This window comes from Palaemon carinicauda, chromosome 31 (genome assembly GCF_036898095.1).
Source record: "Palaemon carinicauda isolate YSFRI2023 chromosome 31, ASM3689809v2, whole genome shotgun sequence".
In the NCBI taxonomy this organism is placed as follows: Eukaryota; Metazoa; Arthropoda; class Malacostraca; order Decapoda; family Palaemonidae; genus Palaemon; species Palaemon carinicauda.
The window spans coordinates 14,389,457-14,414,660 of record NC_090755.1 but is presented as its reverse complement, the minus strand read 5'-3'; the positions used below and the strand labels follow the sequence as shown (position 1 = coordinate 14,414,660).

The following is a 25,204-nucleotide window of genomic DNA, read 5'->3' as shown; positions in this document are numbered from 1 at the left end:
AAAGGAAGAGATTAAACAGCCCAATGAGTCAAGCTCGACTCTTACAGAGATGGCCCTAGTAAATTCAGGAGGTAAAAAACTTATATTAATGCTAATAATAAAATATAAAGTAAATGTATAGAAAATATAGGATAAACATAATTTTTAGATAAAAGCTGATAAAATTCAAAATGAATATATAGAAATTATATGATAAAAATATAATCTTTATATAAAAGTCTGAGGTAAATAGAAATTTAAATATAGCTTATAAAACCTGTTTCTCAAAAAAAAAAGTAAACATTTTCCGAGTCTGATAAAATGTCCGTAAAATTTTTTCTGCAAAAAACATAAATATCTCTCTATAAAAAACTTTACAATTGCTAAAAATAAGTTGTACAGTATGCTTAAAAAAGTGTCACATCACTGCACCTGAGAACTGCTTCATGAGGTGTGCACATTAAAAATCCATGAGTCAATTAAGTATGACCTACAGTATACGTAACCTTGCTAAAATTCCTTCAATTCTGCTTCTATTTTATTTGAGGATTCCCATTGAAAAACACTTGGCTTTATTTGTTTTAATATATTATGGTTATATTCATTACTCCACCGAGTTTGCCATCTTGTTGCTGTGAATTTTTTTATGATGGTTACATAATCATTCCCTGGTAGTTAATATCTTGTTTTGGTAAATTTATTGACAATTTAGCTGCAGCATCTGCCTTTTCATTTCCAGAAATGCCGACATGAGCAGGAATCCAACACATTTCTATATTTTTCACATGTGAATAAAACCTATCTAAGAGCATTAAGTTGCATTGAAGGAAATTATTTAACTTACACCACCCCTAAAAGTAGGAGCCGTTTAAGGAGAGTTACTTGTATTGCTAAACCAGTTTTAAACACTAGTTTTAGATAACACCAGGAATCTCAAAAGGGTTAATTGTTATCAAAATGAGCACAGTTGGTATTGATTGTATTCTCAATTAAAGAACTATTGTTTTCAAAGAGCACTTATGTTATATACTATAGCTTGTTACTTGAAGCTATCAACATGTGACTTTTCTATTACTAATGATTTTTTCCAATTTGTGCATCTACGTCATGTTCACTTTTGATGAAATGAATGCTACCTACATTCACAATATTGTCTAATGTTTATATTATTATTTTTATCATTATTATTATTATTATTATTATTATTATTATTATTATTAATTGACCTTGCTTTGGTAAAAATTTCATCTTTAATGGGAACAAATCCTTTAAATGAACTGTCTGCAAAAGGAAAATGTAACTCAGTGATCTCATTCAGCTAGTTTAAAAAAAGTGAAATAATGGAAGTTTCCTTCATGCTAATAAAATTTGTCTTATTTACAATACAGGTCGAGTATCTGACAGAAGAAGGCCTACTCAGCAATCAAACAGACCATCCTTCTATTAGTCTGACTCGTCTGCGACCTTATCACAACTACACCTTCACCGTACTAACTTTAGCAGGGGATGTGAAACACATAATGAAGCAGTCAACAACAGTATCAGCCACCTTTGCAACAAGTGAAAGTATTCCTGGACAAGTGAGTTACTACTATATACAAGTTTTAACAATGTTTCACTACTCATAAAATATTTTATTTTATTTCATATTTTGACTAATTCAGGCTTTTGAAGTTGAGAAAGCTAATGCTAGTATTGTCTCGATGCACTTTCTTTAAAAGTCACTATTCAAAGAGAATGTACTTGATAGGTGGGCAGTAGATATCACCAAACAAATTTTATTAATTTATGAGACTTCAAGGAGAGAGAGAGAGAGAGAGAGAGAGAGAGAGAGAGAGAGAGAGAGAGAGAGAGAGAGAGAGAGAGAGAGAGAGAGAGAGAGCTCTAGGTATGAATTATAGGGATTACCTTAAATATATGTTTACTATAATGATGATTGTCTTGAATGTTATGGGTAAACATATACTTTCCATAGGATAAAACTAATTTAGTGTTGGAAGACATTTTATGATGTTAGTAACCTCGTCTTTAGAAATTCACCATATCAGTAAATGAAAATGTTCAGGGTCAATTTCTGGCATTTATTTGTCTTTTTTGTAGTAAGCTGTTATTTGCTTTATGTTTTAGCTGACAACACACAGTTGTTTGCCAAAAATAGAATTTTGGTCATAAAATTTAGTTCTATACTCCCCTGTTGTTCATATTGCTTCTTCACCAGAAGCCTGATTTAATCAACACATACCTGTAAAATTTTAAAGTTTTCAAATTTTCCTTTGCCCTTAACAAGGGAATGGACCCTCTAGCGGTAAGTGGTGAAAAGCCCAGGTTGCTGTAAGTCAATCTAGTCTTCCGTTTCAGAATTGACAATCCCTCTCTTCTCTATACCATGAGTCAATGGGGAGGAGGGGGGCATTTATATAAACATCAGGTGAGCATAGAATAAGAAATTTTATTATTAAAATTCTAATAATTTCTATGAATCTCCCCTGATGGTTGTATTGTTGATTACCACACACTGTTGAAGGTGGGGCACAATTGAAGGAAAGAGAGGGATAAGTACTATACTGTACAAGTAATGCAACAAGGTTAAGGGCTGATTCACACTATCGGTCCGGTCGCTTTCCGCTCTCGCTCCAGTCACGCTTCGGTTATGATAGAAAAAAAATCAATCTGTACAATAAGAGGCTAGTGTTCACTGTGTAAATACATTTTGTAGTATCATTTAACAATATTCCTATACAATTATGCTTATTCCTTATATTTATAATTTTGCCAAGACACTTAGAGTATCACGGTTCAATATCTATTATACTTCTTGTGTTTTAGGAATCTTAGATAATGGTTTCACCATAACAGTAATATCCAAGCCATCTTCACTCGGAGTGAATTTATAGTATCTTATGGAATTCCATGTGTGCTAGCTAAATGTGGGAAGACTTTTCATAATAACCTCTGACCTTAACCCTCCACTCCATTGCTCCCTCTTAACAAGAGAATGCCTTAAAGGAGTCATTGGAGTCATTCTGCTTCAACACAAAATATGGTTTCCTTGCTGAAGCATTATAACAGACAAGAGGACTCTCGAACTGGGGAATAAATTGTTCTTCAGTTTGACTGAAAACTCTCAAATACTTTTTCTATTTCTTGTCATTATTTCAACCTCCTCCAATTCATGTTCAGTATTTCTTCCTCTTTTCACTGTCCAGATTTCTGGGACCAAAGGAATGTCAATATATCCATACTAGCGTTCATAATTATCTCATTGCCAAAAATTGGCCCTCTGATTCCAGGGGTGGGCTACCTTTTGAGATAGGACTCTCGCCATTCTCACTTGGGTCATTAGTGGAGGAAATGATTCCATGAAATGCAAGTGGGGTCTCTTTTAGGATGTTACAGTGAAAAAAGTTCCCTATAACTCATTTTTTGTTTGTTCATTTTTTATTATTATCCCCCCCAAAAAATGAATAACATTAATAATGTTTCCCGTACCCCTAGGATCCCAATGCCAGCCCGAGATGTTGTTGATGAACCACTGCTACACTGGTAAGAAAAGTCTTTGTGACTTTTCTGCTCTGGCTATGTCTTTTATTCCTGATGATGACTCCTGCACCTAAAAGATCACTCTTTAGATACTTGTACATCCAGTTCTTGCACGCTGGAACCTTCCATTCCAACTTCCCCCAAGAGGCCAGAGGATTAAGAACTCTTGTGCAGTATAAATGAAAATGTTAAGAGTTGTATATTGTGAGGCCATTATTTGTAAAGTGAAATATGAAAACTTGTTTATTCTTTTAAAACTTTTTTTTAAGAGATTGAGAACTAAATTAAAGCTCTCAAAAGACAACCAAGATTTTGAGAGTTACATCACATAATATGTTGACCATTCCCAACCTAAGATTGCTTTTTCTAATTGAAAAAATGGTAGATTTTCTTACCTTTTCTGTCGAGTGAAATTGCATAATTGCTCGAAATATTTTAGATTTGGAATTTGATTGTGTATCCAAGAGCTCTTCCTTGTATTGTGAAGTTCAGGAAATGCTTCCTAGGATCATACCTGAACATATTTGGTATGTTATCTCATATAAGGAAGAGTGTAGTACCATTATCAAGGTCTATAAATGCCTAGAAAAAATTTGGACGCAATTCACAAGGAAATTTGAAATGCTATGGCTGAAATCTGCTGATCAAAGTTGGCAATGAAACTCGAGCAGTATTATTGTGTTATTTTACACCCTCCGCTTCAGATGATACTCAAGTGCCTCCTCACCACGCCTTCAATTACGCAATATATTGTAGATCTGAGTTTTCAGAAGACTACATACTGTAGATTTCCTAATGGCATTAAAGATAAAAAGTTGAAAGGAAACAGTAATGTGATAATATTAGTATTTTCTACACTGACTGTATCAAGATTAAACACTTCACATCCCTAACAACGAAATTTCACCCATGACCACATGTTAGATCAAAGCTTTTGTCTTGTGAGAGGGCCCCATCTCCATCTCTTTAGTGGCCAATTGCTCACATATTTGGGAATACATTGATGAATAATGTGCTGTGACAACAAATCAAAAATGGCCCAAATTAAGCAAACTTGGGAAATAAAAAGAAAATTACGTATTTAAAGGAACTTACAGTAATCCTGAATGAGGAAGGTATCAAATATAACAGTCTGAATCAACAATATTAGAAAATAAATTGATAAAAACAATGAGCATTAATTAAAAAAAGTCAAGATGAAAGCACTACCATTGACAACAGACATTCCTAGTGAAACAAAACTTTAAATGGCGCATATCACATGAAAAAATTATGCTAAAATAAAGCTAGTTCCAGTAAGCAGGTCATTAACTTTACAGTAATACCTTGACATAAGAGCATAATGCGTTCCAGGACCGACCTCTTATGTGAATTTACTCGTATTTCAAATCAATTTTTCCTACAAAATAACTGAAAAAAATTAATCCATTTCCACCCTCTTAAAAACACCCAAATCAATGACATAACAATGGAAAAACATGTTTTTAATTGTTCCAATTTGCAACCTGCACTCACAAAATGGCAAAACTGATTGTTGGACTGTGATCCCGCAATAAAATGTGGCTTTATTATGGAGTTCTTACCTCCGAGACAGACGGTAGCAGCTAATAGCAGTGTGTGCGGAGGAGGAAGGGAGGGAGCGAATTGAACGGTATACATTTGCTATTTACACTGTTGCTTACAATATGTATCTTACATTTAAACTTTATTTATGGGAATGAAATTAGCTTACACTTAATTCTAAAATAAATTTTAATCTTAAATCTATATTTTTACTGTTCCTTGCTTATTTTCACTCCTTTTGCTTCGCCTTCCTTTTTACTTGTTGCAGGCCTTGAAAAAAAAAAATTATCCAAGGAGGTTTGTTTCTATTTTCCTTTCAAGGTGTTGCAGAAATGATTTAAGCAAGTGTTGTCGAAAAGAGCTGAAGCCCGACCCCAAGACAATTAATCAGGGTGTCTCTTTTCAACGAAATCAGACATCCTGCCACTTAGCCAACACTTCTTTAATTTCCCTCGTAGAAAGGAGTTCTTCCAGTTCCTCCTCCTCCCCACTACTGAGCTCTTGCAACACCTACGTATGTTGCATCGCCTGGAACTCTATCAATTCCTCCGTCGTGAGCTCTTCTTGATGCTCCTCAACAAGGCCATTAACAGAACTCATCTACCTCCAGCTCCATGACCTTTCCAAGAGACATGATCTCTAACACAAAGGGTCCCCGGTCAGGCTGCGGCGTATCTAACCCTTCTAAGTCCCTTTCAGCTACAGAATCTGGCCACAGTTTTTTCTCCCTGAATTTAAGGTGCTTCGCATTACACCCTGCCATGCTTCATCAATAATTTTCAAACAATGAACAATGTTAAAATGATCCTTCCAAAATTCACGAAGGGTGAGATTGGTGATGTCTGTGACATCGAAGCATTTCTTAAACAAATGTTTTGTGTACAGTTTCTTGATGTTTGAAATTACCTGTTGGTCCATAGGCTGGAGGAGTGGCGTGGTGTTGGGCAGGAGATAGAGGACCCTGATGAACATTAATCCATCAGCAATGTACTCTTCAAGACCAGGAGGGTGATCAGGGGCCGTCTGGGATGAGAAAACATTTCACTGACAGGTTTTTCTCCAACAAATACTTCTTGACTGCCGGATCAAAGCACAAATTAACCCATTCTGTGAAAAAATACCTTGTAAACCAAGTCTTCGAATTTGCGCCCCTCATGACTTGAAGTTTTTCTTTCAAGATCCTTTGCCTCTTGAAGGCATGGGGGTTTTTGGAGTGGTATACCAGCAGTGGCTTGATATTACAGTCACCGCTGGCATTGGCACACAGGGCTAAAGTCAATTAATCCTTCGTGGGTTTATGGCCCGGCAGTTTCTTCTCCTCCGCTGTGATGAATGTCCTAGGTATCTTCTTCCAGAAAAAACCAGTTTCATTGCAGTTTAAGACTTGTTGGGGGATGTAACCTTTTTCAGCAACAAGTGAGGCAGAACGTTCCGTGTCTCCTCTGCGGCTTTCACGTCAGAACTCGCAGCTTTCCCATGCCTTCCAACCGAGTGTATCCAGTTCGCTTTTTGAAGTTATCAATCTAGCCACGGCTGGCTTTGAAGGTCTCCACTGGTGTTGATGTCTCCCCACTCTCAGCTGCTTCCCTTTGTTTCAAGTCTTCGTAGATTGCGCTGGCCTTCTCACAGATGATCGTCTCGTTCACGATATCTCCTGGCAACTGCTTTTCTTTTATCCAGACCAACAGAAGCCTTTACCATCTCATCATTCACATTCGTCCGTAGCTTTGACGTGATGGTTAGGCCTTTCGAAGGCTTCTTGCTCTTGATAGCATCCTTCTGGTTGAGGATTGTACATATTGTCAATGTACAGTTCTCCTCTCATAATGGCGGGCCAGCTCAGTTACTCATACACCACTCTCATGTTTCTTAATAATTTCACATTTCATCGCTATCCTCATCATGCGCTTTTTCTTATCACTTCCCTGGTTTCCACTCGCTTGCTTTGGACTCATGACTTATGAGGTTAATTGTCCACAAATTAATGTTAAAACTAGGTAAATAATGCAAACAGTACAGGCAATGCTCAGAGATGTGTTCAGACGTTGAAGATCACGCAAAATGAATGAGCGATGTGGGCCTTGAGAGCAGCTCCCACGTGCTCAGCCACCTAGCGTCAGCATCTGTAAGCTTGCTCGTACCTCAAGTTTGTGTTCGTATCTCAATGCAAAAATTTGCTCGGCAGCTTGCTCGTATCTGGAAATGCTCATATGTTGGGATACTCGCATGTCAAGGTATTGCTGTATTAAGACTTTTTCATGAAATTGTGATTCCTGCTTTCTAAAAAAGTAGATAATTTATAATTGATAGAGTTCTGTTAGAAAAATTTTAAGTCAAGATGCTTAGAGGTTAAGAGAAAAGTTGGAATAATTTAGTATATAAAATTTGTATATACAATATAAAAAGCAAAATTTTATTTGTCCGTAATTTTTTACTTCATAAAGAGATAACAAAAAGGGAGGGGCACAAAGTTACAAGGTAGCAAGAGACAGAAGCTATAGGAACTAACATGGGTCCAAGTGGACCTGAACTATGTTCTGTATGTGTACTCATATTTTCGCTACTAGTTATCACAATTTTCTTAGCTTTGTTCTTACAGGTATGGCTTAAGAGAATAAAATTGGATGTATGCAATTTTCATGGCATCATAGTGCTTGGTTTGATGTCATGCAATTGATAATGGCATCACATATATTGGTTTACTTTTGAGTTTACTTAGTCTTGCTCTGTTGGCCTTTATAATATAATACACATAATTAAAAGCATAAGAGGAATCTGAAAGGGATGCAACCTGATATACACCACAGTGAATTGAAAAAAAAAATTATTAAGTATATAAGAAGCCCTAAATTGAAGGATCAAGTTTAAGTATACAGTATATTAGATTAACTATGTGTTTTTCAGTAAGGAATAGAGTATTGACAACATTAACAATGTTTCATTTTCATAGGTTGGGAATTTTACTGCAATTGTTAAAGAACCCCGTTATGTGGTGTTAGAATGGTCTCTTCCTCAAGAAGAAAATGGGGTTCTTTCTGAATTCATCATTAAATATGGAATCAAGGTAAGTTTTAACAGTGGAAGCAAGTGTTAAATAATTGATTCACAGCATTGAATGTACAGATATAATAATCTGTGTAAGATTGAGTGAGTTTTTTTTTAATAAAAAATAAACTAATTTGGAGAGATTCTTGAAGGATCTTCAAATTAACTTTTAGATGAAGGTCAGTCCTACAGTTTATAGTTAACTATTTTTAGGGTGAAGATAGATTTTTGGTGTAATCATGTTAGTTATAAATGCCATTATATGCACTTATATTATTTCTAAATGCCATTATATGCATCCTGTATATTTACCTCTACTGTATTACATATTTTACTTAATGTATTGTATCTATCTTATTTTCCAGAATTCATCTGAAATGAATGAAAAAAAGTTTAAACCTGACGAATTCAGGGGCAACATTAGTGGTCTTATTCCAGGGGAAACTTACACCTTCAAGATTGAAGCCAGAAATAAGAAAGGCCCAGGACAAGTCAGGGTTATTGAAGAAACAATGCCCATCGGCCGTAAGTGTTATAAATATTAGATCTCTTTAGTAGATTATTTCAGTTCAGTAATTTTAGTTTCCATGAAAAACAGAATTCTAATATACTGTACTGTAGTATTAAAATTTCTTATTTCTATAATCTCCTGATGTTCATATTGCTTCTCCTTAGAAGCTCGGTTTAATCGACATATACCCATAAAATTTTTAGAAGATTTTAAACATTTTCCTATTTTCTTTCCCTTCAATTAATACATGCCCTTATTAATGGAAGGAACATTCAAGCTGTAAGTTATCCCTGTTCTCTAGATATTATGAGACATTGGGGAGGAGGGGAAATTGTATTTACTGTAACTATACATCAGGTGAGTATAGAAATAAATTTTATTAGAGTTCTGTTTATTTCTATGAACCTCTCCTTATGTTTATATTGCTGACACCTGCACACTGCTGGAGGTGGATGCTAGTGAAGGAAAAAATAGGATGAATTTATCTAAAAGTAAAATATTGGTCTTCAGATTTTTTACTAAAGCTATGTAAAGTACTTGACTGTAGCTTGTCTTTAAATGATTGTTCTTGATCTAAAGGATGCTTTTGCTTTGTACCAAATAAATTTTTTAAATTGAACCCTTCATACGCTCATAGATAAGACGGTTATAATTAAACTGAAGACAATATTAATTAGATCACAGCTCTACATTAAGGGCCTAGAGTCTAGCAACTTTCATAAATAAACCAGGATTCTTTAAGATAATGTTTAACAAAAACACCCTTGGTATGCCAATGAGTTGAAGCTGAAACTCTTTCCAAAGACAGTTTTCGACAAAATTTAAGGGAAGTAGCTGCACTACTAAAATTATGTACCTTCACTTTAAAACCTGTTATTAGATATGGATCTAATTCTTCGTGAGCAACCGAGACCAAACTTCAATTGGTCATAGGGAAATTAGGGACTTTTCAATATTAAACTTACCCGATAATCATGTAGCTGTCAACTCCGTTGCCCGACAGAAATCTAAGGAGGGATACGCCAGCTATCACAATACTAGAAGGGGGTGTACTAACAGCGCCACCTGTGGCCAGGTACTCAAGTACTTCTTGTTGACACCTCCTCAATTATTCCTCGATCCCACTGGTTCTTTATGGGGAGGAAGGGAGGGTCAATTAAATCATGATTATCGGGTAAGTATATTCAAAAATTTATTTTACTAATGAAAATAACATTTTTCAATATTAAACTTACCCGATAATCATGTAGCTGATTCGCACCCAGGGGGGTGGGTGAAAACCAGTGAACAAGATTAAATGATAGCCAAGTATCCCCAAATTTCATATAATAGTTATCTCTAATAACAAATGAAATAATAAGTACCTGGTAAGGAAGTCGAATTGAACCGTTACTCTGCCTCTTTTTTAAGTTCGTCTTCCTTACTGAGCGCAGCGTTCCTCTTGGAGGCTGAATCAACCCAAGGTGCTAAAGTATATAGGGTTGCAACCCCTACTAAAGGACCTCTACACAACCTTTAACCTAGGCGCTTCTCAAGAATGAATTGACCACCCGCCAAATCAAAAGGATGCGGAAGGCTTCTTAGCCTACCGTAACAACCATAAAAACAACAAAAAGAATTCAAGAGAAAAGTTAAAAAGGTTATGGGATTAAGGGAATGTAGTGGCTGAGCCCTCACCTACTACTGCACTCGCTGCTACGAATGGTCCCAGGGTGTAGCAGTTCTCGTAAAGAGACTGGACATCTTTCAGATAAAATGATGCAAACACTGACTTGCTCCTCCAATAGGTTGCATCCATTACACTCTGCAGAGAACGGTTTTTATTAAAGGCCATCGAAGTAGCTACGGCTCTTACTTCGTGGGTCCTTACCTTCAGCAATGCAAGGTCTTCCTCCTTTAAGTGAGAATGTGCTTCTCTGATCAGAAGCCTTATATAATACGAAAGCCCATTCTTGGACATGGGTCTCGAGGGTTTCCTGATGGCACACCATAAGGCTTCTGACTGTCCTCGGAGAGGTTTAGACCTCTTGAGATAATATTTGAGAGCTCTGACAGGGCAAAGAACTCTCTCAAGTTCGTTACCTACCATGTTGGCAAGGCTAGGTATCTCGAACGATCTAGGCCAAGGACGTGAAGGAAGTTCGTTCTTTGCTAGGAATCCAAGCTGGAAAGAACATGTAGCAGACTCGGTCGTGAAACCAATGTTCTTGCTGAAGGCATGAACCTCACTGACTCTCTTAGCTGTTGCCAGGCAAACGAGAAAAAGAGTCTTGAGGGTAAGGTCCTTGAATGAAGCTGACTGGAGAGGTTCGAACCTAGATGTCATAAGGAACCTTAAGACTACGTCTAAATTCCAGCCTGGGGTGGAAAGACGACGATCTTTAGACGTCTCAAAAGACTTAAGAATGTCTTGAAGGTCCTTGTTGGAAGAGAGGTCCAAACCTCTATGGCGGAGAACTGAGGCCAACATACTCCTATATCCCTTAATCGTAGGAGCTGAAAGGGATCTCTCATTCCTAAGATGAAGCAGGAAGTCAGCTATTTGGGTCACAGAGGTATTGGTAGAGGATATTGAATTGGCTCTACACCAGCTTCGGAAGACCTCCCACTTAGACTGGTAGACCCTACGAGTGGAAACCCTTCTTGCTCTGGCAATAGCCCTGGCTGCCTCCTTCGAAAAGCCTCGAGCTCTAGCGAATCTTTCGACAGTCTGAAGGCAGTCAGTTGAAGAGCGTGGAGGTTTGGATGTAACCTGTCTACGTGAGGTTGACGTAGAAGGTCCACTCTTAGAGGTAGAGTCCTGGGGAAGTCTACTAGCCATTGTAGTACCTCTGTGAACCATTCTCTTGCAGGCCAAAGGGGAGCAACCAGCGTCAGCCGTGTCCCTTCGTGCGAGACGAATTTCTGCAGAACCTTGTTGATTATCTTGAACGGAGGGAATGCGTACAGGTCGAGATGGGACCAGTTCAGTAGAAAGGCATCCACATGAACTGCTGCAGGGTCTGGAACAGGAGAACAAAACAGAGGAAGTCTCTTGGTCATGGAGGTGGCAAACAGATCTATGGTAGGTTGACCCCACAAGGTCCAAAGTCTGTTGCACACACTCTTGTGGAGGGTCCATTCCGTGGGAATGACCTGATTCCTTCTGCTCAGACGATCTGCTGACACGTTCATATTGCCCTGGATGAACCTCGTGACTAGAGAGAGGTTTAGACTTCTTGACCAAATGAGGAGGTCCCTTGCGATCTCGTAAAGGCTCCTCGAATGGGTCCCCCCTTGCTTGGAGATGTAAGCCAAGGCTGTGGTGTTGTCCGAGTTCACCTCCACCACTTTGCCTAGCAGGAGGGACTTGAAGTTCAACAGGGCTAGATGAACTGCCAGCAGTTCCTTGCAGTTGATGTGGAGAGATCGTTGTTCCTCGTTCCACATTCCGGAGCATTCCTTTCCGTCCAAGGTTGCACCCCAGCCCGAGTCCGATGCATCTGAGAAGAGATGAAGATTGGGGGTCTGAATGGCCAAGGAAAGACCCTCTCTGAGAAGGAGGTTGTGCTTCCACCACAGGAGAGTGGTCTTCATCTCTTGGTTGATAGGGATAGAGATTGCTTCCAGGGTAGAACTCTTGTCCCAATGAGCTGCAAGGTGGAATTGAAGAGGGCGGAGGTGGAGTCTGCCCAGCTCGACAAACAGGGCTAGGGACGAGAGAGTCCCTGTGAGACTCATCCACTGTCTCACTGAGCAACTGTTCCTCTTCAGCATGCTCATGATGCACTCTAGGGCTTGGCTTATCCTGGGGGCCGATGGAAAAGCCCGAAAACTCTGACTCTGAATTTCCATTCCCAGATACACGATGGATTGTGAGGGAATGAGTTGAGATTTTTCCAAATTGACTAATAGACCCAGGTCTCTGATAAGGTCTAAAGTCCAATGAAGATTCTCCAGACAACGACGACTCGAGGAGGCTCTCAACAGCCAGTCGTCTAGGTAGAGGGAGGCTCTGATGTTTGACAAGTGAAGGAATTTGGCTACATTCCTCATCAGAAGGGTAAAGACCATAGGAGCTGTGCTTAGGCCAAAACACAGGGCTTGGAATTGGTAGACGACCTTTCCGAAAACGAATCTTAGGAAAGGTTGGGAGTCTGGATGAATCGGAACGTGAAAATAAGCATCTTTCAAGTCCAATGAGATCATCCAGTCCTCCTGTCTGACCGCTGCTAAGACCGACTTGGTCGTCTCCATCGTGAACGTCAGCTTGGTGACATACTCGTTGAGAGCGCTGACGTCCAGCACAGGTCTCCAACCTCCTGTCTTCTTGGCCACAAGAAAGAGGCGGTTGTAGAAGCCCGGAGATTGATGGTCCCGGACTACAACCACAGCTTTCTTCTGCACAAGAAGCGACACCTCCTGGTGCAAAGCTAGCCTCTTGTCCTCCTCTTTGTAGTTGGGAGAGAGGTTGATGGGCGAAGTGGTCAGAGGTGGTTGAAGGAAGAATGGAATCCTGTAACCGAACCTCAGCCAACTGACAGACTGTGCGTCTGCACCTCTCATCTCCCAAGCTCGCCAGAAGGTCTTGAGTCTGGCTCCTACTGTCGTCTGGAGAATCGGAGAGTCAGTGTTTTCCTTTGGATGGCTTGGATCCTTTCCTGGACTTGCCTCTGTAAGAGTCTGGACGGGAGCTTCCTCGGCTGGGGGCTCTACCACGAAAGGGCGGTATGAATCTAGTCGCAGGGGTATCAGCCACTGGGGAGCGGTAAGTCTTAGGGGCTGAGGTGGAAGCCTTAGACTTACGAGCCGAAGAAGCTACAAGATCGTGCGTGTCCTTCTGTATCAAAGCAGCCGACAAATCTTTAATGAGCTCTTCGGGAAAAAAGAACTTCGAAAGAGGAGCAAACAGAAGTTGTGAACGTTGGCAAGGGGTAATGCTGGCGGAAAGGAAAGAACACAGCTGTTCTCTTTTCTTCAAAACCCCTGAGACAAACAAGGACGCTAGCTCGCCCGATCCATCTCTGATGGCCTTATCCATACATGACATTAACAGCATGGCAGAATCTTTGTCCGTATGGGAGGTTTTCTTGCTGAGGGCCCCCAGGCACCAGTCGAGAAAATTAAACATTTCAAAAGCTCTAAACACTCCTTTAAGCAAGTGATCCAAGTCCGAGAAGGTCCAACACACTTTTGAGCGTCTCATAGCAGATCTTCGAGGCGAGTCTACCAGACTTGAGAAGTCAGCCTGGGCAGAGGCAGGTATTCCCAAGCCTGGTGCTTCCCCTGTGGCATACCAAACGCTCGCTTTCGAAGTGAGCTTCGTTGGAGGGAACATGAAGGAAGTCTTGCCAAGAAGTTGCTTAGACTGCAGCCATTCCCCTAAGCTCCTAAAAGCCCTCTTGGAGGATCTAGCTAGGACAAGCTTGGTATAGGAAGACTGAGCTTGTTGCACTCCCAGCGAAAACTCAGATGGTGGAGAGCGGGGTATAGCTGAGACAAAATGGTCTGGATAAACCTCCCTGAGAAGAGCCAAGACCTTGCGAAAATCAAGAGACTGTGGAGAGGGTTTGGATTCGTCCACGTCCGAAGAGGGATCAAGGTGTGCTTCCTCATCATCCGAAATCTCAACCCCAGAATGAGGCGACGGGATCGGATACGAATGCTGAACCGCAGAGTCAGAACGAGCAGGAACAACAACAGAGGTGGAAGGAGGAGGTGTAGCAAGTTCCTGTTCCTGTGGTAAGAGTGGAGCGTGAAGAGATCGAGGCTGTGCAGAACAAGGTAAAGTTCCCGCAAGCAGAGATGTCTGAGGTGCAGGATCAGGGTGCACGGGTAGAGCTCGGTGCAGCAGCTGAGCAGACTGACTCACAGGTGGAAGAGGTTGTTGTACCTCCACCGAGAGTTGCACCGCCGGTGGAGCAGCCAGGGGAGGAGGAGGAAGAGTGGAGTAATCCTCCTGATCCCAAACTGAAGGTTGCCTTAAAGAAGGCTGATGCTGAACAACACCGGGAACAGTGAACACAGAAACTGGTTCAACATCGTACGCCTGGCAGATGGAGCTGCGACTGGGTGCAGCGAGTGCAGGCGGGTGCAGCACAGGCTGAACAGGTGCAGGAGGTTGGTGCACCACCGGTGCAGGCGGGTGCAGCAAAGGCTGAACGGGTGCAGGAGGTTGGTGCACCACCGGTGCAGGCGGGTGCAGCACAGGCTGAACGGGTGCAGGAGGTTGGTGCACCACCGGTGCAGGCGGGTGCAGCACAGGCTGAACGGGTGCAGGAGATTGGTGCACCACAGGTGCAGGAGGTGCAGCACTCTCAGCACAACACTCACGCATCAGGTCCGAAAGCTGAGCTTGCATGGACTGAAGCATAGACCACTTGGGATCAGCAGAGACAGTAGCAGACTGAGGTAAAGCCATAACAGTGGTTGCACCACCGGTGCAGCTCTGTTGTACCTTACTCCTCTTGGGCGGAGTACAATCGCTAGAAGACTGAGGCGAGTCAGAGCTGAGCCAACGACTGCAACCTGGCTGAGCACTCGAGGGTTGGACTCTGCGTTTAAGCGGTCTAGAGACCTGAGACCAACGTTTCTTCCCCGAGAGAAGATCAGCGGACGAGCGGAAGACGGGCTCAATCGTCTGCAAGTGGGAGTGACGGTCTGTGGAAGACACGCCCGCAACCACTGAGGATGATTCTGTGCGCCTAACAAGGCCTGCCGAACCCTTATGCCCTTCGACATTGCTTCTCCCCTGGGCTTGGGAGCTTGCAAGAGGTCCCGGACTGGGAGAACGACTGGCTCGCACAGAAAAATCCCCACGCACCACACTGGCACTAACACTAGCACAAGGCACTGCACCGACACTAGCACTCGTCACAGCACTGGCACTAACTTCACCCACTGCACTCTTGGCCTTCAACTCTTTCACTTCGGCCATCAGAGACTTATGGTCACTTACCACTGACTCTACCTTATCGCCTAAAGCCTGAATAGCACGTAAAACCACTGACATATCAGGCGGAGGGCACACAGTAGGATCGGGGGTAGCCACTACAGGGGTAGGATCAGGAAGAGGATCATGAGATGAGGAAAATAAAGAAGAGTGAGAAGAACTCCTCCTAGCTCTAATTCTCTCTAACTTAGAAGAATACTTTAAAAGTCGGACAAAATCCAATTCCGAAAGACCGGCGCATTCCTCACATCGATTTTCTAACTGACAGGGTCTGTCCCTACAGTCAGAACAAGCGGTGTGAGGATCTACCGAGACCTTCGGAATACGTCTATTGCAAGACCTACAACGTCTATGGGAGGGGGCTTGCGAAATGTCAGACATTTTGTTTTCAAGAGAAGTCAAAGGGAGATCCAAAAAACAAGCAAAAATTCGTTAACCGTTAAACTGAATTAAATAAAAGCTATCTAGCTAATATCAGAAGGTTTCCAGTAATGCGACAGCCGTAAATCAAAGAGAATACATCACCAAATAAGCGAGAATAAACTCGAAGACCATAAGCGTATCCCAGAACGTCTAGCCGGAGGCACGACAGAGGAATAATTGAGGAGGTGTCAACAAGAAGTACTTGAGTACCTGGCCACAGGTGGCGCTGTTAGTACACCCCCTTCTAGTATTGTGATAGCTGGCGTATCCCTCCTTAGATTTCTGTCGGGCAACGGAGTTGACAGCTACATGATTATCGGGTAAGTATATTCAAAAATTTATTTTACTAATGAAAATAACATATTAAACCCACAAAACAAATTTGGTACAGTATATTACCTCTAATACCTGAATATTTCTCCAAATAATACTTAACAGCTTTTAGTGGACAAAGAAATCTGTTTATGCTGAAATGCTTTCATCCATTTACAGAGATGAGATATGAAAAATTTGAGGCAAACTCTTAGCCTTAAAATACTTTTGGGTTTCTGAAGAAAGACATAAGAGACAAAATCATCTTGTTCCCTGTAGGTTACTTTGACAGGGTTTTAGCTGTGAGGTCACTTAGAGAAGGATTCTAACTGTTCAAAATTATAATCTTTTAAATAAAGTAAAACCACATCCAAATTCCAGAAAATTTACCTTACCACTGGAGGCCTTTCAATACTCCTATTCATTTGCTATAATACCTGAAATGGACAATTTAATCCCAGATGCTTGAGCACTGAATTAAGCATGGATTTATATCCCTTAATGGTAAAAAATGAATGTTTCTTAACATAAAAAAACATAATTTGATATTTTATTCAAGCTAGTCCTCATTGACAGACTCTTAGCTTTGCACCAATCAAAATAAATAATCATTTGTCTTTAATATGGAAAATTGATTTACAGTACTGTCTTTTAGAACAATACAGACAGTTTTGGGAGTCTTTTGTTTCCGAGGACACAGCGCATAGTCTCCATGCAATTAGATGTAGCACAGATGTGTTTGGATGAACCACTTTTAAGAATGGTTGTTTGAGCAGATTGGCTTTGTACGGCAGCCTTCTTGGACACTCCAACAGCAGGTGCCACAGATCTGAGAAAGATTCCCTCTGTGGGCAGAAAAAAGCTATTAGCATCATCCTGATATTTGAAGACATCCTGGATTTGTTAACTCTCTCAACCATGTCAAGTGGTGGGAATGATAAGAAATAAAGAGCACTTACTTCACAAGAGGAGTAGCAAACTATCTAGATTAACATCTCGGTGCATAAGGGATAAGCAAAGGTTTGGAGGTACTTACGTTATCTTGAGATGAGATATAAAGATCCAAGCTACCATATCGGTTTTAAGCCTCACATATTCTAGGTGTCTATAAGCTCAACTAGAAATGTAGGAAACTAATGTTATCTCCGGTGGGTAAAGTAAATACAGAGTTCAAGGTTGGGCAAAAAGAACTCTGATCTGGTAGATACCTTGTATCCCTAGACTTTGCAGAAAAGTGCATTAAAACTGCTAGTTGCCACTTGAGGTGTTAGGTTAGGGTTTGAAACTGGTTAGGTTAGGCATGAAATATTACTCCTAACCAAGAATTAAATGAATTTCTGAGGTACTACAAAAGGAGTTATTGGCATTAAATTCCTAATAACAAAACTCACTGTATATAGGCTGCAGCAAAAAGAAAGCCTGTCTACATAGGCTGTAGCAGAAATAAGCCTTGGAGTGGAAGTAGTGTCATCATTTCCAATAAAATAACCAAGCCTAGGTTTGTTAAAATAAAACTTTCTAAAACACTAGAATTAACTGTAAAGAAAAGGATTTCATAAACACTTCCAAGATTATTATCCTAAAACAGCAATTAGACCCATTCAAGTGCCAACTAGACCTAACATTACTTAACTTTGCTGATCGTACGAGGAGAGGCCTTTTCAGTGAGGTATGGCCGTTGACCTTGTAAACCCTGAATACAGTATTAAGATTATTGTTTATTAGTCATAAGGAGGGCGCTGTAATGAAATTTTAAGCGACCTTAGGTAACAGACTAGCCTGATAAAAGTCACAACGTCTTTGAGGCATCAGAGACTTAGAGATTAAACGAAACTAAAATTAGTAGCCATTCTTCGTAATACAGTAGTGGTAACAATTTAACAAATCTTATCCACAACAAAAATGGGAATTAACAGGTTTGTAGGGTAGTTTTATAAGATTTTAGGAGCACTTAACTTACACCTCACTGTTTCCAACTGGCACATTGGTGCTGCGCCTGTGCGAAGGCTGATGGGCGAGACATTGCCTATGCCTATTTAATGTCACCTCCTGAATAATAGCAATGTAAAATTTTTTTATTACATTTATTGTTTTTAAATAAAATTCTTCACTGAATACAGATAACCCATAATGCTTACATCTTCTATATAACCAGATTCGTAAGGGTAATAAAAGCACTAGGGTAGGAATTTACCCAGCTAAAGGAAACCCATGATAAGTTAGTGGCCAAGATTGCATGCGAAGAGAAATTCATTGACATCCGGAAGGTTACATAATCACTAAGCTTTATCTGATACATCACCAACAACAAAAATTGATTTTATCATAGTTCCAGTCAAGACAACATTTTTTAAATTAGGGGCTAATAAATAGTTAGTGAGATATACCATAATTTATCCATTGGTAATGGAAACTACCAAGTTGGGAACTAGGGGTTTAGAGTGGGGAAATCATAAATAATGGTAAAAAAAAACTTTTCTTCTCTATACATTTTTTTCTGGAATGCATAATAAATCCATGGAAGATTACCAAAATTATCTACATCCTATACTACTGTAAAATTTTTCATTTGTGTGGTGACATTCTGCAAAACGGTCGTATTCACTCCTGTTCATTCGCTTTTATCTTGTATATTTACGGTGTATTCTTTATTTCCTAAAATCTCTATAAAATGGAATTTCAAAACCTATATTGTTTTGATATTCTTTCTATTGAATGCCCCATAAGAGGAACGGTGTTACTTAAGAGGGTACTGAGGGTCTGATGCAAAAATATTATTAAAAGACAAGTAATGTGGGTAAGGGTTAAGTTGGGTAGGGAATGTTGGGCTTTTGTCAGTGCGTATGGGCCAGGTTGTGAGAAAAGTGAAGAAGAGTGGGATGAGTTCTGGAATGGATTAACTAGGTGTTTGGAGGGACTGGGGAGAAGGAATTATGTAGTTGTCATGGGTGACTTAAATGCTAGAGTGGGCGCTGGAGAGGTAGAAGGTGTCATTGGGAAGTATGGCATACCAGGTGAAAATGAGAGTGGTGAGAGACTGGTAGATATGTGTGTTGAGCAAGAGATGGTGATAAGTTCTAGATTTTTCAAAAAGAAAGATAAAAACAAGTATACACGGGTAAGAGTGGTAAATGGAAGAGTGGTAGAAAGGGCGCTAATGGATTATGTGTTGATAACTAAAAGAATGTTTGGAAGATTGAAAGGCGTGCACGTGTTTAGGGGTATGGCTAACGGTATGTCTGATCATTTTTTGGTGGAAGGAAAATTAGTTGTAGCAAAAGAGTGGGGGAATAGAGTAGGTGGATGTAAAAGGGAGCTAGTGAGGGTTGAAGAGCTAATAAAACCGGGGGTAAAAAGTAAATATCAAGAAAAAGTTGAAAATGGCATATGACGAAGTGAAAGTAAGAGAAACTGGTAATTTAGAGGAGTGTAAGTTCGTAAATGAAAATTTTGTAGGTATTGCAAGTGATGTATGCGGCAAGAAGTTTGTTGGAGGCAGCATGAGGAAGGGCAGTGAATGGTGGAATGAAGGAGTGAAGGTAAAAGTGGAAGAGAAAAAGAGGGCTTTTGAAGAATGGCTGCAGAGTAATAGTGTAGAGAAGTATGAAAGATATAGAGAGAAAAATGTGGAGGTAAAGCGCAAGGTAAGTGAGGCAAAGAGGGCAGCTGACCTGAGGTGGGGTCAGGGATTGGGTCATTCATATGAAGAGAATAAGAAGTAGTTTTGGAAACTAGTGAAGAGAGTAAAGAAGGCTGGTTCAAGAATTGAAGAGACCGTGATAGATGGAAATGGAAGGTTGTTGAAAGGAGAGGAGGCAAGGAAAAGGTGGGCGGAGTATTTTGAAAGTTTACTGAATGTTGAGGATAATAGGGAGGCAGATATAATTGCTGTTGCAGGTGTTGAGGTGATGGGAGATGAGAATGAAAGAGATATTACAAGAGAGGAAGTAAGGAGAGCACTAGATGAAACAAGAGTAGGAAAAGCATCTGGTATGGATGGTGTGAGAGCTGAGATGTTGAAGGAAGGGGATGTGACTGTACGTGAATGGTAGGTGAAATTGTTTAATATGTGTTTTGTGTTGTCAGTGGTACCAGTAGATTAGGTGTGTGTATTGTACCACTATACAAGGGTAAGGGAGATGTGCATGCGTGTTGTAATTCAAGGGGTATTAGTTTGTTGAGTGATGTGTATGTTGCATTTATGGATTTGGAGAAAGCATATGATAGAGTTGATAGGGAAGCAATGTGGAATGTGATGACGTTATATGGAGTTGGTGAAAGGTTGTTGCAAGTAGTGAAAAGTTTCTACAAGGGTAGTAAAGCGTGTGTTAGAATAGAAAATGAAGTGAGCGATTGGTTTCCGGTGAGAGTGGGACTGAGACAGGGATGTGTGATGTCACCATGGTTGTTTAATTTGCATGTTGATGGAGTGGTGAGAGAGGTGAATGCTTGAGTGCTTGGACGAGGATTAAAACTGGTAGACGAGACTGACCATGAATGGGAGGTAAATCAGTTGTTGTTTGCGGATGATACTGTACTGGTTCCAGACGCGGAAGAGAAGCTTGGCCGATTAGTGATAGAATTTGGAAGGGTGTGTGAGAGAAGGAAGTTAAGAGTTAATGTGGGTAAGAGTAAGGTTATGAGATGTATGAGAAGGGAAGGTGGTGCGAGGTTGAATGGAGAGTTGCTTGAGGAGGTGGGTCAGTTTAAGTACTTGGGGTCTGTTGTTGCAGCAAATGGTGGAGTGGAAGCAGATGTATGCCAGAGAGTGAATGAAGGATGCTAAGTGTTGGGGGCAGTTAAGGGAGTAGGAAAAAATAGAGGGTTGGGCATGAATTTAAAGAGAGTTCTGTATGAGAAAGTGATTGTACCAACTGTGATGTATAGATCGGAGTTGTGGGGAATGAAAGTGACGGAGAGACAGAAATTGCATGTGTTTGAGATGAAGTGTCTAAGGAGCATGGCTGGTGTATCTCTAGTAGATCGGGTTAGGAATGAAGTAGTGAGGGTGAGAATGGGTGTAAGAAATGAGTTAGCAGCTAGAGTGGATATGAATGTGTTGAGGTGGTTTGGCCATGTTGAGAGAATGGAAAATGGCTGTTTGCTAAAGAAGGTGATGAATGCAAGAATTGATGGGAGAAGTACAAGAGGAAGGCCAAGGTTTGGGTAGATGGATGGAGTGAAGGAAGCTCTGGGTGATAGGATAAATGTGAGAGAGGCAAGAGAGCATGCTAGAAATAGGAATGAATGCCGAGCGATTGTGACGCAGTTCCGGTAGGCCCTGCTGCTTCCTCCGGTACCTTGGATGACTGCGGAGGTAGCAGCAGTAGGGGAGTCAGCATTATGAAGCTTCATCGGTGGTGGATAATGTGGGAGGGTGGGCTGTGCCACCCTAGCAGTACCAGCCGAACTCGGTTGAGTCCCTTGTCCGGCTAGGAGGAACATAGAGAGGAGACGTACCCTTTTTTGTTTCATTTGTTTGATGTCGGCTACCCCCCAAAATTGGGGGAAGTGCCTTGATATATGTATGTAGAGTATTCAACCCAGTACAGTACTTCAACACCTTATGTGAGCATAAGAATGTGATGTATCTATATGTCTATCGAATGATGTCAGAAACTGTCCGTCCGACCATCGAATGATGTCATAGACTTATTGTGGTCGTATTATTTATCCTAGAATCACCTAATTATGTATGTAGACACTCAAATATCATACAAAAAATTTTACCTTTTGATTTTCATAAGATCGAATATAGATAAAATAGATAAAGGCCTGTATAATTCGAATTCATAAAACGTACGTTGCACGTAATGTCACACTAATAGCATTTTTCTTAATGAAATTTTCACGTTATCAAAATAAGCAAAATAACCCGAGTAGTTCAAAAAAACTTTGATTATTTTTTAAATTTTAGAAAATATTTTTATCTAAAAAAAAAGTGTTTTGAGTTATAGCACTTTAAAGTTTTTAGTACCATACCAGGACAACACTTGAAATTTTCAGTACAGTACAATGCTTATTTCACACTAAGTGTTATTCTCACATAGAATTTTTCAATGTATATTGATTCTATAGATGACAAATATTCTTGTAATTTTAACATTTACAACAGATTATTGCTGCCAACTTGTCTTGACAACGTGTTGAGATCTACCATTGTCGCCATTCTTCTCTCTTTTCCTATCAACCTATTTTTTTTTTTAAGTTAGTTAGTTTTAACAGTCTTACTGCTAGATTGGCATCACAGTGCTAATCAATGTGCAACAAAAATTAATAGTCCCACTTAAAAAGATCTGGGGTTACCGATTTTCTTCCAGTTGTAGATTGTCATATGGTGTTTTGAGATTTGTAAAGAGAAACTCAAAAGTCGCTACATAATCACACAAAATATCTGGGAAAAAGGAAAAAGTAAGCCGTGTTGCTACAAGTGTGAGGCATATACTCACTTGTGTCCCTTTAAATGGGTTTTATTTGTTGTCCTTTTAAACCACCTGGATGAAGCTACAGGCTATGGACAGCTTAAATATACTTAAAAGGCTAAATTTCAATGGTTATAGAATGTAAATTAGCTTAAACCTTAATTTTGATATTTTGAAGGTATATCAGCTATACAAAGGTTATGGTACCCCCATAAGGATGCTTGCTTTAGTGAGAGGAGGGTAATAAGGATCCAGCTTATCTACTTGGTCTTTTGCCTTGCCTTGCAATCTAGATGTCTAAATGAGCTACTTGGGATGTGGAACAGCAAGGGTTTATCTGCAAAAGGATCTAAAATAATTGGAAAATGCAAAACAATACAAGAGGAATTCAACTCTGTAAGGCGCAGTGGACATTCATAACCCTTACTGAAGGAACACTGTAATAAGGACCACTAGACCAACTATGAAAGTCAGGCTAGTGTAACCAAGTGGGTATAAAAGTAGGACGAGTTTCCTAAAAGAGATGGCCTGCTGGCCTTCTGAGAATAACAAAGTTTAATAATTTGAGATCTATAAACTCATCACTAACTTGACAGGTAATTGACTTTGTCCCTTCACTAACAAACCTTACGTTATTTATGTGGATATTCTTTTGGTGAAGGTGGAAGGTAGCCTTTAGACTTTAAATGCAAGGTGGCAACCCTACCTAACCACCGTAGTGGGTAGGTAGGGAATTGCCGAGGGGTACCCAGCCACCTATATCTACTCGCAGCTTGGTGAGCTACATCACTTTTTTTCTTTTGGCTGGTGGAGATCGGACGTCTCCGCTCTCTCCTCCTCAAGGCTTAGCCATACAGACATTTGCTTTACACTCATTTTTTTTCTCTTACAGGTGTGACTGTGTTAGTCCCTGACGCTCCCATGCATACTGTCCTGGTTGCGAGGGTCGCCCTTGTGGCACCTTCATGTTGTTGGTTTATACCGACCCGCACTCTGTGTGCCCGACCTGTCTGTGCGAGTAGGGTTCGCCCTGCGACGAGTGTAGGGAGTGGCCTGCCTCTCACTGGGAGAAATTTGGTGCGTCGCAGGAAGAAGGAAGCCAAGCGAGACCTTTCTCCCCCAGGGTCCTCCTCTGGGGCGAAAAGACCTCGGGCTTCTTCTCGCACTCCTGGATCTATCTCTGAAACTCCTCCTCACTTGCCTTCCTTCGGGGGCGATCGAGTTGGAGCGTGGACCGCTTAACTCCTTGGCAACCTCAGGGAACTTGGGGGTTATTGATGCTTCCACTAGAGTAGCACCTTCACCTCCAGCCACTGGAGAGCCATTCTCTCTTGCAGATGTGTTGCGGGCTTGGCCATCTCTGGGGGTTTTTTCTTACCCTTTGAAGGAGGCACAGCTGGAACTCTTTCAGCTAGGGGCACAGAGAGACCCTTCGCCAGTGGCTTCAACATCTATGCCCTGGACGTCTGCTTAGTCCATCCATTGCCTTCTCCTGGCCCTTTCACGTGTTGACGAGGTCAATGTCCTTGCTCGCCCCTCCACGGCCTCCTGCTAAGGACGAGTCTTCTCACCATCCAGGGACCATGTCGTCACCTAACACGCAGTCTCTTGTTTCTTCCCACAGGAAATGCTCCAGTTCACGCATGCACCCCTCGCCTGCTGTGGACGTTAGGAAAGATGATCTTCCTATAGTCAGCGCTTCATCTGCTTGCTGATCGCCTGGACGAGAGCCTCCACCTTCTCGTTCTTCAGGACGATCTTCCTCCGGGCGTCACCTTCTTGTCCTTCTGGACAATCTTCCTCTGGGCGTCGTTCCCGATGAACCAGGGATCAATTCAAAGAACGCTCGCGCTCAAATGACCACAGGTTATCACGGTCTCAGCGTTCTTCTTCACGAAGGCATTCCAAATCTAGAGCTATGCAATCACGCTTGAAAGACCGCAGGTCATCACAGTTTCGATGCTCTTCTGCCAGAAGACGCTCACATTCACGAGCAAAATGCTCACGATCGTGAGCCTCACGAGCTAGACGATCTGGACGCTGGCGTTCATAAGCTAGACGCTCACGATCGCAAGGATGACGCTCACGATCGCAAGGATAACGCTCACGATCATGAGCAAGGTGTTTACAATCAAGAGTGAGGCACTCACAAGCAGGATGCTGACGATCGTGAACCAAGCATTCATGATCAGGATCCAGAGGATCCTCTTCACGAGGACAATGTAGGCTCTCTCATCCAAGATCCACACGGCGCTCTACAACTCGAGCTGCCCAATCTAAGACGAACTATGACTGTTCAAGGACCTCCCGATGAACAGTGCCCAGAGAAGCGTCCAACTACGCTACCCTTTCCGCCCTTCACGCCTGGGATGTCTTAGGTAAGCGTTTCCTCGCGTGACGCTCACTAACGCGTTATGCTCTGTCACAATACTTGCCAACGCAATGCGTTGCCCCGGATCCGGGGCTTCCATCTCCGCC

General features: G+C 41.1%; 1 protein-coding gene across 2 annotated transcripts in view; it reads left to right on the top strand.

The window, feature by feature from the left end:
• Positions 1 to 25,204, top strand: part of LOC137624318 (tyrosine-protein phosphatase 10D-like) — a 335,629-nt gene that overhangs the window by 230,485 nt on the left and 79,940 nt on the right. For both annotated transcript variants that reach the window (XR_011040718.1, XM_068354980.1), the window contains exons 18-20: positions 1,368 to 1,559; positions 8,033 to 8,146; positions 8,493 to 8,652. Coding sequence is in view for 1 of the 2 variants with exons in the window: in XM_068354980.1 (XP_068211081.1) it covers positions 1,368 to 1,559; positions 8,033 to 8,146; positions 8,493 to 8,652 (466 nt within the window). In the remaining variant the exon portion in view is untranslated. The remainder of the gene's footprint in view (positions 1 to 1,367; positions 1,560 to 8,032; positions 8,147 to 8,492; positions 8,653 to 25,204) is intronic.